Source organism: Engystomops pustulosus, chromosome 7 (genome assembly GCF_040894005.1).
Source record: "Engystomops pustulosus chromosome 7, aEngPut4.maternal, whole genome shotgun sequence".
Lineage (NCBI taxonomy): Eukaryota > Metazoa > Chordata > Amphibia > Anura > Leptodactylidae > Engystomops > Engystomops pustulosus.
Window position 1 is genome coordinate 91528338 of NC_092417.1, and position 12237 is coordinate 91540574.

General features: G+C 40.0%; 1 protein-coding gene across 4 annotated transcripts in view; it reads right to left on the minus strand.

Moving 5' to 3' along the window:
* Positions 1–12237, minus strand: part of ANKRD27 (ankyrin repeat domain 27) — a 60409-nt gene that overhangs the window by 38459 nt on the left and 9713 nt on the right. For all 4 annotated transcript variants that reach the window (XM_072117219.1, XM_072117220.1, XM_072117217.1 and 1 more), the window contains exons 2-3: positions 5454–5674; positions 1845–1955 (exon numbers count right to left, since the gene is read on the minus strand). In XM_072117219.1, the coding sequence (XP_071973320.1) occupies positions 1845–1955; positions 5454–5555 (213 nt within the window). In that variant the 5' untranslated portion in view covers positions 5556–5674. The remainder of the gene's footprint in view (positions 1–1844; positions 1956–5453; positions 5675–12237) is intronic.

Below are 12237 nucleotides of genomic sequence, written 5' to 3' on the forward strand. Positions count from 1 at the left end.
GGAAAGATGTTGTGTAATAGGGTAGGGACCCTATACCACCTAAGTTTATACCCTGCCTCTTGGCATTTTGGACTAATTGAGGTGCTGTGACAAAGTTTGAAGATGCTCTCTTTCTGTTCATGTGCGAGTGTGATATTTAGGTCCATTTCCCATTGGGCCAAGTACTGAGGACCAGGGTCCTCAGGAACAGATAGGAGACACGTGCAAGAGGAGGAAAGTGCGTGTCGTACAGTCCCCGTGTTGGAACAAAGACTTTCAAATGAGGTTGGGTTTTTGGAAAATAGAGCAGGGAGGGAGGGAGGGAAGGAGGTCAAGTAGTGTCCTAGCTGCGGAACTCTCCACGCTACTGGGGGCATGGGTCTGTGAGTTCCATGAGTTGTTGAGTCGTTAACCAAGCCGAGTCTCTACTTAAATGTTTAGCTCTAAACTTGCCAGCCCGTCTCCACTGACTAAATACAGAGTCCTCACGACCCAGGCTAAAGTCAGAATGTCCCAGTATTGATGCCTTATACCTTTTTTATTGAAATATGTTTAAAAACTATGCAAATGAGCCTGAGGGGCTCCGAGCTCCATTGACTTGTATGGAGCGTGAAACCCTTAAGGCTCATTTTTAAGTTTTTTTTGTTTTTGTTTGTTTTTTTAAAGGCATAAAAAGCTTAAAGAACAGCGGATCCTTACAAAGGGGGCACGCACCAACATGCAAGTGTACTTGGTTTATAATCCATAATCCTGATTGTAGAGGTCCTTTAAAGGAAATCTACCATCCCCGATCTACTTAATAAAGTAGATCCCATGATAGATTTCTCATGGCAACATCAACTGTTTGTTTTTATATTCGCTACTAAAAATGTTATTTTATTAATATGCACGTCCTCAATAACTAGGTAGCGTGACTGGACTGATAATTGAATAGAATATTTATTGTGGTGCAGCAAACGAGACCAACTAATAGGAGGTGTAAAGTACAACTCACAGTCTTATACTGCACCATATACAATGATTAATCTGGTGCAGCAGAGAATCGTCTAGTTCTACTCTGCACTGGTCTAAAAACCTACACACTAATACATCTCCAGTGTGTCCAAGTACTTCTGGAATAATATCTGTCTACCTGAAGCTCCTTCTCCATTCTCCTTTCAGCTGACAAACTGGATGGGAAGGAGGAAAACTTAAAATTGTCACATCTTCCAAAACAGAGGAGGCTAGAAACCCAGTTCCAGTGTTCTATAAAAGAGGGGAATCTCAAAATGTTCATAGATGCCACAGAACCAGAGATATCCATGGCTACAGTAGAGAATGGCAAATTATGAAAAAAAAATTAAAAAATTATGATAATTACTGTATATATTTTATTATGTTCGACTGCAAATTTAACTATGGATATCTGCGGTTCTGTGGCACCTAGAAAGACATATGCCACCAGAACTTAGTTTCCAAGTGCTACGGTACAGAAGAGATACGTGTTTGAAGTGTGGCACTATCATGACTTCTATACACATCAGCATGAGATGTGAGATTAGGAAATATAAAGCTGCTGCTGCTCTATGAAGATTCTTTCTGTAAATTTTCCATGGTCTTAAAGATCCTGTACAGATACTTAAGCTTTGGCGACTCACTGCTCCCCCTCCCTCTTTCATTGAGTCTCTATGTAATCTGCCACCTTAATGAGCTTCTGTCTGTCTTATTAGCGAGACAGAATTCAGCAGAATTTCAGAGTGAAAATAAGATAAGGAAAATGAGGATGAGAGTAAAAAAGTGTAGAAAGTTAACAAAAATTTCTGGTTTCAGTAATATTATTGATTTGTTAAAAAGCTAGGTGACCAGCTACATAACAATTTCCTTACCCTTCCATTTTCTGTCAGGAACCCCCCTTCACTGGGTTTGAGTACATAGGACTCAAAGTGACAGGTCGAGAACAAGCTACTTGTAAAACTTTCTTTACGTGGGACCAGAACCTTTAGGAAGAAAGAGAAAAGGGTTTATAGATGTTACTTAAATATACAATACTATGGCGCACACTATATTCTATGCCATGTTAGTATGTATTTTCTTTGTGTCGTAAAAAAAGAAAAAAAATATAATAAAAAAAAAATGAATGATATTCTATGCTTATAGTAAGACAGACTCCAATCTGCAAACCGACAGCTTCCCAATAGGATATTTTTAAAGTTAATCACAGTTTCAGCATGGGGAGCACATGGCCACATTCTCTTTAATGGACCATACATTTGAAAGGCCCTATTGCCCACCTTTATGTGCCGCTGAAAAAAAAAGGGATAGAGCAGACTATCTTTTTACGTATGTACAGCCGGCTGCCTGGCTTCTTATGGAGAGGAACGCTTAACCCTCCCCTTCTCCCAGTAATGAAAGTCCGGGTCCTGGGCATAGCATACGTTTGTCTGAAAGGAGCGGAGCCTAAATACGGTGGCAACCAAATGTAAGGATCTGTGATGATAATGAAGAAAGGGAATGCAGCCCTTGTGAAAGCCAAGGTGAAAAGTTCAGTAATAAGATGGTTATTAAAGAGGGAGGTAGAATATAGAAATTCCATTTTAATCAATGCCCAAATACAATCCCAGAGACATTGTCTACAAGAAGTGCTGCCCTATATTTGGAAAGAGATTTGATTTGTATGACAATAAGGGCTTCAGGCACCAAAATTTTGTCTAATTCTCAGCGCTTGGCAGCTGAACAGCTTGTTATTTCCTGCAGGAAGAAATTATAGTTAATATTGGCAGACAGAGCATCCCTGAAATAATGTGAAATGTCTTAATGAACCAGAACTCGCAAACATATTTAAGTTGTTTGAAGCCTCCTCTGAACTTAATACAGCGAGAAATTTGATCATTTCATGCCCATCAACTTGCTGTTTATTTGGAAAAAACATATAGATCTTCCAAAAACATGAAGTGACATAGATCACATGACACATCAGGTCTCAGAATTATCGACTTTGTCCCAAATACTTTTCACGCAGCTGGATTTTCCCCAAGTACAAATAAGATTGAGATGGCAGAAAGCGCAAGACACTTAGAACAAAACACGATAACTCTAGCACTACAAATAATTTAACACTGGATTTAGAAATTATCTACAGTCATAAGGAGGGGGTGAAGATGCTACTTATTATCCGCCGTATAGACGGCATGTAGGCATGATCACTCTTTTCAAGTAGAACAGAGAAGTCCTTAGTCTTAGGTCTCATCTACACACTTGAATAGTCACAAGATTAAACACAAGACCAGGCTGAAAATGTTGACAAGAAGAAGGATCAAATCATTCCCCCCTTAAGCCTATGAGGGCACGTAAGGGAAGGAGAAGACATTTCTGATAAGTCATTTAGGAGATATTTACATGCCCAAAACAATATTCTATACATTACTGTTATGTGATTAAAATCAGATCTTCCAATACAGTGATTCCCACGATGGCCATGTGTATGAGCCGAGAGAAGTAAATGGGGCATGTGCAAGCCATTTATATACATTCATTAGCCTCTCTTGTGGGGTCATACCAGTGACAGCCCTATTTTCAGAGCTTTGCCATTTGATCGTCTGGAGGGTGAATTGGTTTGGACAAGGAAGTAAACCATTTAGGGTATGGTCACACATGCCACAACAGTAGTGCCCGGGGGTGGGGCTTAGCCAAATCGCATAGCAGTTTCCAGTGAAATGCATGTGATCCGTAAACAGCACCTGGTGTCTTATATTGTTTAAATTGGAAATATATGCGATCAGGCCACACTGGAGATTAAAAGGGAATGAGGCACCAGTTATGACCATAACAGCTACAGCCAGCGCTAGTTATACACCCTGGAGATATGTCTATCCTCACTATCACACAGATTTTTGACAGATCATAAGAAATGGGTTATTATCTTTTAAGAAAATCTATCATCAAAATCAAGCACTTACTCATAGATCCAGGCAACACAACTGTGAAACTGTTTTTATATTTGTTATCCATTGCTTTTTTTCTGTCTATAATCAACTATTTTACACTCTTCCTTCCCCGGTTCCCTCAGCATCCCCCCCCCCCTCCCACTGCCTGATGTAATTTCATAATCTCACACAGTGAATGGGTGAGGGGTGGGTTCTCCTTGCAAACTGTAAAGCTTGTGAAGCTACAGCACGGAGGTGCTCTGGTAACACCCCCAGAGCCCTTCTGGCTCAATAGCAAAATTTTAGAAAGGAGGCGGCCGTGGTTAACATAAAATAAGAAGATTACCATAGTCACAGTGCCTGGATCTGTGAGTAAGTGTCCCTGGCTTATCATGCTGGATTTTGATGGTGGATTTCCTTTAAATGAAGGATTTAGTTTCCCCTGTCCAAGGAATTCTTAGACGTCTTTATAGAAGGGTTTAATCTTTGCCTGTTTCACCTACACAATATAAAGAGATACATTTCCATAGTAGAAACCCTGTCTAGAGAATCATTTCATTGAAGGGACTTTTTGATACATATTGATACAACCAGGAAGAAATTGCCTGGCGTCACAGGGCTCCACCAGCTGTGCATTGAAATAAACGAGGGGGGTGTCTTTTAATTAACTCAAAAATTAAAGGGCAACCGCATAACAAGTACATTGCAAGCAATTAAAATTGAAGACAGTTAAATAGGGATAACAGGTGAAAAGTCTAATTGTAAAGGTCAGGAGAGAGGAATCATTACCTTATGCCCATAAATCATTCAGAAGAAAGGAGGTGTATTCCTTTAACAAATTAATAAGCTGACAAATTGTAAGTAAATCAAGAGCCAGCATTGTAGGCTTTTTCTTTCATTTATACAGCTTATAGAAATACCGGTAATTTGTTGTAGTCAGAACTACGTCTCTAACAAAGGAAGGTCTGTGATACTATCATTACTGGTACCTGTCATTTGTAAAGGTTCTAGAATTCAAAATGTCTAAAAATATTCCAAAATTAAAATGACAAAAATAAATAAAAAATAATGTGTATGCAAACAATGTGGCATCAACTGCTTAGAGTAGACAATGCTGACACATCTGCAAATGGGGAAATGCTGATAAACTTAGTGGAGCATGAATTTTACTTTCATGCGTTATTTAGCTTATTTGCACACTAGAGTAAAAGCTGGCAACAACATCCCTTTAAGTGTTCATCTTATAACAAGTTGCCATTATGGGTAATGACCTACATGTTTCCATTTTGCTGTCTTCTTCCCAGGAAAGCATAGAACTACTAAAATATATTCTTTTATGTAAAATATATAACCGTCCTAATGTAAAAAAACCCTGACTTCTAATAGTACCAATTGTGTACATAGGTATATTCAAAAGGTATATAACTAAAACAAAAAACGCTATACTGATAATCTCTATAACTACTATAACACTGCCTTCTCTGTGCTAGAATATAATAGGCTTCCATTAGTGATATATTTTCAGAATCGTTTTTCAAATGCAAGAAACCGTTATGGTTTAAGAATACTTACAATGCCATGAACTCTGGCGACGTTAGTGATAAGGTCGGGTCTCTGTCTCTGGATAGACAGGTAGAAAGCGTTGTTCAAAATGTCCTCATCATATAAAGCCATAAGGGCTGTCAGTTTTGAAAGCTGTGGGGTGGCAGCGGGGTCATCTCAATCATGTCTGCCTCTCCATATCTTCTTAGGAACAGACTTCAGGATTATGGTCTTTAAAAGTGACTGCATTCCTGGGAAGATATGGAAAATGTACATCAATATTAAACAGGCATTTAGTTCAACATTTGATACAATTTCATTTCCAGATATTATTACATACAAGTCCTTAGAATTGAAAATGAATTTGTGTAATAGGTCAGAGATTTTTAGGTTGTACGCTGGACACAAACTAGACCTATTAATACTGTGGCCATGGCCGTTTCTAGACAAAGTGGGGCCCTGGGCAAAACTAAAAGTGGGGCCCCAAAATAAAACTATTTTATGACCAGTCACAGCCAGTAAGAGGCTCCCTTTAGTATGATAAAAAAAAAAAACTGTAATATGGGCGAATTTTATAGGAGATAGATGACAGGGAGATGATGGGCAGCACTGTGGCTCAGTGGTTGCAGCGCTGGTTAACATCTGCATAGAGTTTGCATGTTCTCTCTGTGTTTGCGTGGGTTTCCTCCAGTTTCCTCCCACACTCCAAAAAATGACTGATAGGTTGAATAGATTGTGAGCCCCATTGGGGACAGGGACTGATTTGGTAAGCTCTGTGCAGCGATGCGTAATCTGTGTGCACTATATAAATAAAGAATTATTCATTATTATTATGATAAAAGATGAATATGAAAGATGATAGAGATTTCTAGATGCAGAAGTATTAAGTAGATGTTATATACAAGAGAGATATGAGAGATAAATACAGTAAAAGAGAAATAGAAGATTGATTGAAAAATAGATAGAGAAAAAGCAAGATGTATAATTGGTCAGATTACCGTATATACTCGAGTACAAGCCGACCCGAGTATAAGCAGAGACCCCTAATTTTACCACCAAAAACTGGGAAAACCTATTGACTCGAGTATAAGCCAAGGGGGGGAAATGGATTGGTCATAGACCCCCCCCCCCCCCAGTATATAGCCTGCCCCCAGTAGTATACAGCGCTGCCCAGCCTGCCCCCAGTAGTATACAGCGCTGCCCAGCCTTAAAAAAAAAAATATATAATCAAACTTATATACTCACCCTCCGGTGGACGCGATCTGCAGCGTTGCTCCCCCGATGTCCGCGCGAATCCTCTTCTGGTTTCCGCGCAGTCTTCTGTACATCGCGGGACCGGGAGTGAGCAATGGCGGCGCCCAGCGCGATGTACAGAAGACAGCGAACGAGCAGCGCTGCAGATCGGGGCCATCGGAGGGTGAGTATATAAGTTTATTATTTTTTAAGTGTTGTATTTTAACTTGTGACTCGTGTATAAGCCGAGGGGACGTTTTTCAGCACATTTGTGCTGAAAAACTCGGCTTATACACGAGTATATATTCGATAGATAACTAGACAGATGATAAACATCTTCAACCAGGAATTCAACCAAGGGGTATTAACCCTTTCACCGCCCGGTATTTCTGGATATTTTATCGCGTTATTGACCAGAGCAATTTTTACAGTTTTGAGGTTTAAAAATAAAATCAAAATTACGGCAAAAAGAATTAAAGTAAACCCAACAAAGTAATTTTTCTATATAAAAATGGCTCCTGATATTCTCACTTTAAACCTGAATATCTCTGGATCCCTGGCACCTAGAAACAAAATTCAAGATTCATTTGAAAGAAGAGATACTCCTTTTTCATAGGGCCCTAACTGCGGCTCCATCTCCTGCACATCCATAGGATAAAATGCAAAATTTATTAACATTTTTTAGAGAAATTCTTTTGTGCACTACGGCACAACCGTATATAGGTGATGTGGCCTGGACTGTGAAATAAAATGTATAGAGTCCCTGCATGCAGAATTGAACATGATTATAGTTTGGCGCTTGTATTTTGCGGGGAAGCAGAGGCCTCCATGTGCTTGATACATGAAACCTGGCCCACACAAGATCAGTTTTTCAAGAACCAATCATGGTGGCCACTTCCACATCCAAAATTCTGTTATCTGCTTCTCCAATTCTGTGCTACCAACAACATTTATAAGCAGGCTGCAACACTAACAAAATGACATCATGATGCTTTGTAGCTGGGTAGCAGATCAAAAAACCTATTCAAGAGCGGCGATTGTGAAGGCTATTTTACAGTTTAACCATTTATTACACAAGCACTAGATTTCCCACAATGCAGTCTGACAGGGCTAGAATACAGAAAATCAATATAAAAAAAGCACAGCAAACACCAACAGTTAATTCTGGGGATTATTGGGGGCTACATGATATACAGCCATGAAATACATAATATATGGGAGTGCATTGTTCCCTCTGCTCACAGGAAGATCTGTTTTTCTCAGCTGTATCATAATTCTTTAATGGAGCTTACTCTGCAGAACGTGACTCATTTGCCACACCAACCCGAGATGGTTTGACATAGGTCCTGGAAGTGAACACTAGGAGGTTTCTTGCACTTAAGGTTAAATGATGGTTTGCGATTTACATATGGGATTGAACATTGATTTTTTTTTCTTGTGTTTTACATTCATGAAACCCAGCAACCATTAAAGGTTATTGTTCAACAAATCTAGTAAGATATTCAAGAATGTTGCTCTTAAGAGGGAACCACTGGGCAAAAAGCATTCACTGTAAATTATGGAATCTTTAAACTGTTCCAAGAAGCATGATCGATTGAATACAACTGCATTCACCAAGTGCCCCTTAGGATGCCAAGCGAGGGGCCAAAAGTAATGACCCCCTATATACAGTCCGTAAAGCATAGTCTATTCCAAGCCATTCATGTGATCCGTATTGACTCTACTATAAGGCTGAATGGACTCAAAAAAAAAAAAAAAAAAAAACTTACTGGCCGCTGGTTTAGTGTCAAAAATATAGTCGTACTAGGTCTGTCTTTGACAGAGGATAAATGAACAATTACTACACCTCTTTTAAAGAAAGTCTACCAACAAAATCCAGCATGATAAACCAGGACCACCTACTAGTTAGTCCAGGCACTATGACTGTGGAAATCTTCTTACGTTTGTTATCCATGGCCTCCTTCCTTCTGAAATCAACTATTAAAATTATGTTAATGAGTTGAATGGGCCCTGGGAAATGTTACCAGAGCCCCTCCATGAAAAAAAAAAAAAAAAAACTTGCCGATAAAGCAGATTTTTCAGATCGGTTGCCATGACAGCCTCAGGTCTTCGTCTGACCCGAGGCTGAATGGTTTCTGCAGCTTCGTTACAATGAGCCAGTGGCCCAAAATGCCCGATCAAAAACGGTTATAACCAGCGGTGCCCTCCAAAACGGGAAATGGCGCCCAAATGTCCGAAATGCGACTTTTACACCTTTTTACATGACAAAAAAAATTAAATGAAAAGTGATCAAAATGTCGCACAGACCTCAAAATGGTAGCAATGAAAACGTCGGATCATTTCGCAAAAAAATGACACATTACACAGCTCCATAACCCAAAGTATGAAAACGTTATTAGCGTCAGAAGATGGCAAAAAAATTTTATCCTTTTTTCGTACACATTCGTTTAATTTTTGAAAATGTATTAAAACGCAATAAAACCTGTATAAATTTGGCATCACTACGATCACACCGAACCAAAGAATAAAGTAGACGTGTTATTTGGAGCAAAGAGTGAAAATTGTAAAAACTGAGCCCACAAGAACGTTACACACATGCGTTTTTTTTAAATTTTTCCACATTTGGATTTTTTTTCCCCGCTTCCCAGTACACAGCATGTTATAATAAATAACATCACAAGAAAGTTACATTTGTTACGCACAAAATAAGCTCTCACACAGCTCTGTACACGGAAAAATGAAAAAGTTAGGCATCTTTGAAGGTGGAGAGCGAGAAATGAACAAAAAAACCCTGCATCCTTAAGGGATTAAAAGTGCTTATAAATACATTAAAGGGGTTGTCCGAGAGTTGTGGAAAAAAAAACTAGTTTCCGGCCGTCCGTGGCCGGGCACGCCTACCCGTCCCTATTCACAGCATTGTGAATGGGGGCCGGAAGGTTGTCGGGTCCGGCCGGAAGCTGAGTCCAGGGCTGCTCCAGCGGCCATGTTAGTTTACATGGCGCCCGGACCAGATCGACAGCAGCGCTGGATACCGGAGGGCAGCGGAAGGCAAGTAGGACTTTATTTTTTTTAAGCAGCCCTCTCCCGGCCACCTTTAATTTTTTTTCAGAACTCGGACAACCCCATTCCAACATAAAGCAGACATTTGTCAAATGTTAGTTTTCAAGTTACTTAGGTGGTAAAGTAGAGAATTTAGAACTTTGATCATGGAGAATTTTTGAAAAAAAACTTAAAATATTTTTTTCATAGCTAAACTAAAGATATCATCCAAATGTTTCGACTAACATGAAGTACAATTAGTGATAGGAAAAAAAAAAAAAAACCTGTCTCAAAATTACCTGGATATGTTAAAGGACACCTGTCATCAGGTCTCTCACCACTACCTGTTGGAGCAGCTCACAAGGATCCATCCCAGTCTATCTAGTCAATTCATACATTAATCATAATTTTCTTTATTATTTTAATGAGACTGATCACATGGTCAGAGGCAGTGATGTCACCGCTGTTCCCCCTCCCCTCTCCTCCCCCTGCTCATGTCTGTGTGTAATGTATAGTAAAGCATTGCTAGTGTGTGTGCTTTACCTGCTGACATGCTCTCCCTCCTAATACAGAGACACAGACATCAGCTACACAAGTACCTGACATGTTCTGCTAGAACATGGCTGCCCGGAACGGTTGTATCTCTCCCATACACACACATGCTGCAGGGGGCGCCAGCACCAGGAAGCACATGGAGGAGCTATTACATCATTATACCTCACCTCATTATACAGGCTGTCAGTCAAGCACTGGGGGTGTGCCTGTGGCTCCCACTCATGAATAGGCTGGACTCTTGAATATGCTAATGGACTGCTTAAAATCAGACCAAAAATGGATTCAAAACGCCATGTGTGCCGCCAGCCTTAGAAACAAGGCTTACTCCTCGGATACGACCACCTCTGCTGGAGAGATTGCACAAAGAAACAAAAAAGTTTTCGTATATGAAATGTCCGGGAGTTACTGCATGTCCCACAGCCGTCCTGTGGAAATGAATGCTGAATTCAGGAGGTCAGGCAGGACTCAATAGCGCATGTCTGACCACCGCTGCCAAAATGTGAGGTGGTCGTATCTGAGGAAGCCATCTCGTTTCTAAGGGACAACATGACTGCATTTATGAGAAATTATCTTCACACAGGAACATTTTTTTTTTTAATAACATCAATTGAAGAAATGTTTACATAAGGCAAATGAATGAAATGAAAAGTAAATGCCCAGATGGGAATACCCCTTTAATGAGCCATACTGCAAAAAGAAAAAAAAAGAAGCTAAATGACACAATCTCCTTTCAATTCCCATTGACCAGATGGCCCAGGGGAAAGTAGGTTATTTGGTTGATCAGTCCTTTGTTTTGGGATCGGAGATTACACATGACAAAATAACTAGCTGTAAGCCTCTTACTGCCGGCACAAGTGCAGCTGTCAGAGTATAGGGACGATTTCTAGCCGCTTCCAATAGCACTGCAGGTTACACTGTGACCCCAATTAACAGAGACCCAGAATGCAAGCTAATAGCTTTTTTTTTGTTTATTGTTTTTAGGCCCTGGGCATTAGGAACAAGATTTATATTTTCCCCGTTCCTCTTGTTGGGCATCCAAGAAAATTAAGGGTTAACCTTCAGAGTCACTTAGCGATAAAAAGGAAGCAAAGCCATTAACAGCTGGCTTGGCAATCTCTTTAATTCAAGATTTAATAATTCCATCAAAAAACTAAAGTATTCCCGAGGGAAGAACGACAATTAAGAATTTTCTGCTCTTCAATCATATTCCAAATGAACCAGATAACAGCATGCACCATCCAGAAACTACATATGTAATCCATCATATAAACACAATATATGGGTTACATGTATATAGTTCTGCTCTATTGAGAGTAGGCAAATCTGCAAGACTAGGAGGCTCATACCAACATTGAGGATTCAGGGTTTTTTTGCTGTTCCACCAATCTATCAGCAAGAAAAAGTGTTTTTGTGATGCACACTATCCCCTATAGGAGCTGCCAAACAGTCACAGATGGATCTATCAGCAAACTGAGAAAAGACACCAGCAGAGAGTGATGGTCCTATGGGGTCTATTGTGTTTCTGTAGTGGGGTCTTTATCTTTGCCGCACTAATAGGAGTCTCCTAATGGAAACACAAACAAAAATGTTAACTTTATTCAGCAGAGACAATCCTGTGTGAAAAGCTTCAACCCGGCCACGGGTACAAGGGACCCCTGTTCCCCACTGTTGTTGGTGATATGAACCCACACTCCTACCAATTCCCTGCATAGGGGATAGCTTTCATTCGTGGGTAAACTCATTTAACACAACAGAACATATATCCTTCTTCAATCCCAACAGTATCCATTATCAGTACATCTCGCTGTACAGTTGACATATGTTGTGCCAACCATAAAGTATTACGGTAATCCATGCCTGTTAAAAAAGGTTATTCCACCTATGACGTTGTGGCCAAGACCAATACACATCAGGATCATGCAACCAAAGGCATGCTCCAGTATAACCAATAATGCATCAAAATTGGATCTGGGTGCAGCTTAACGCG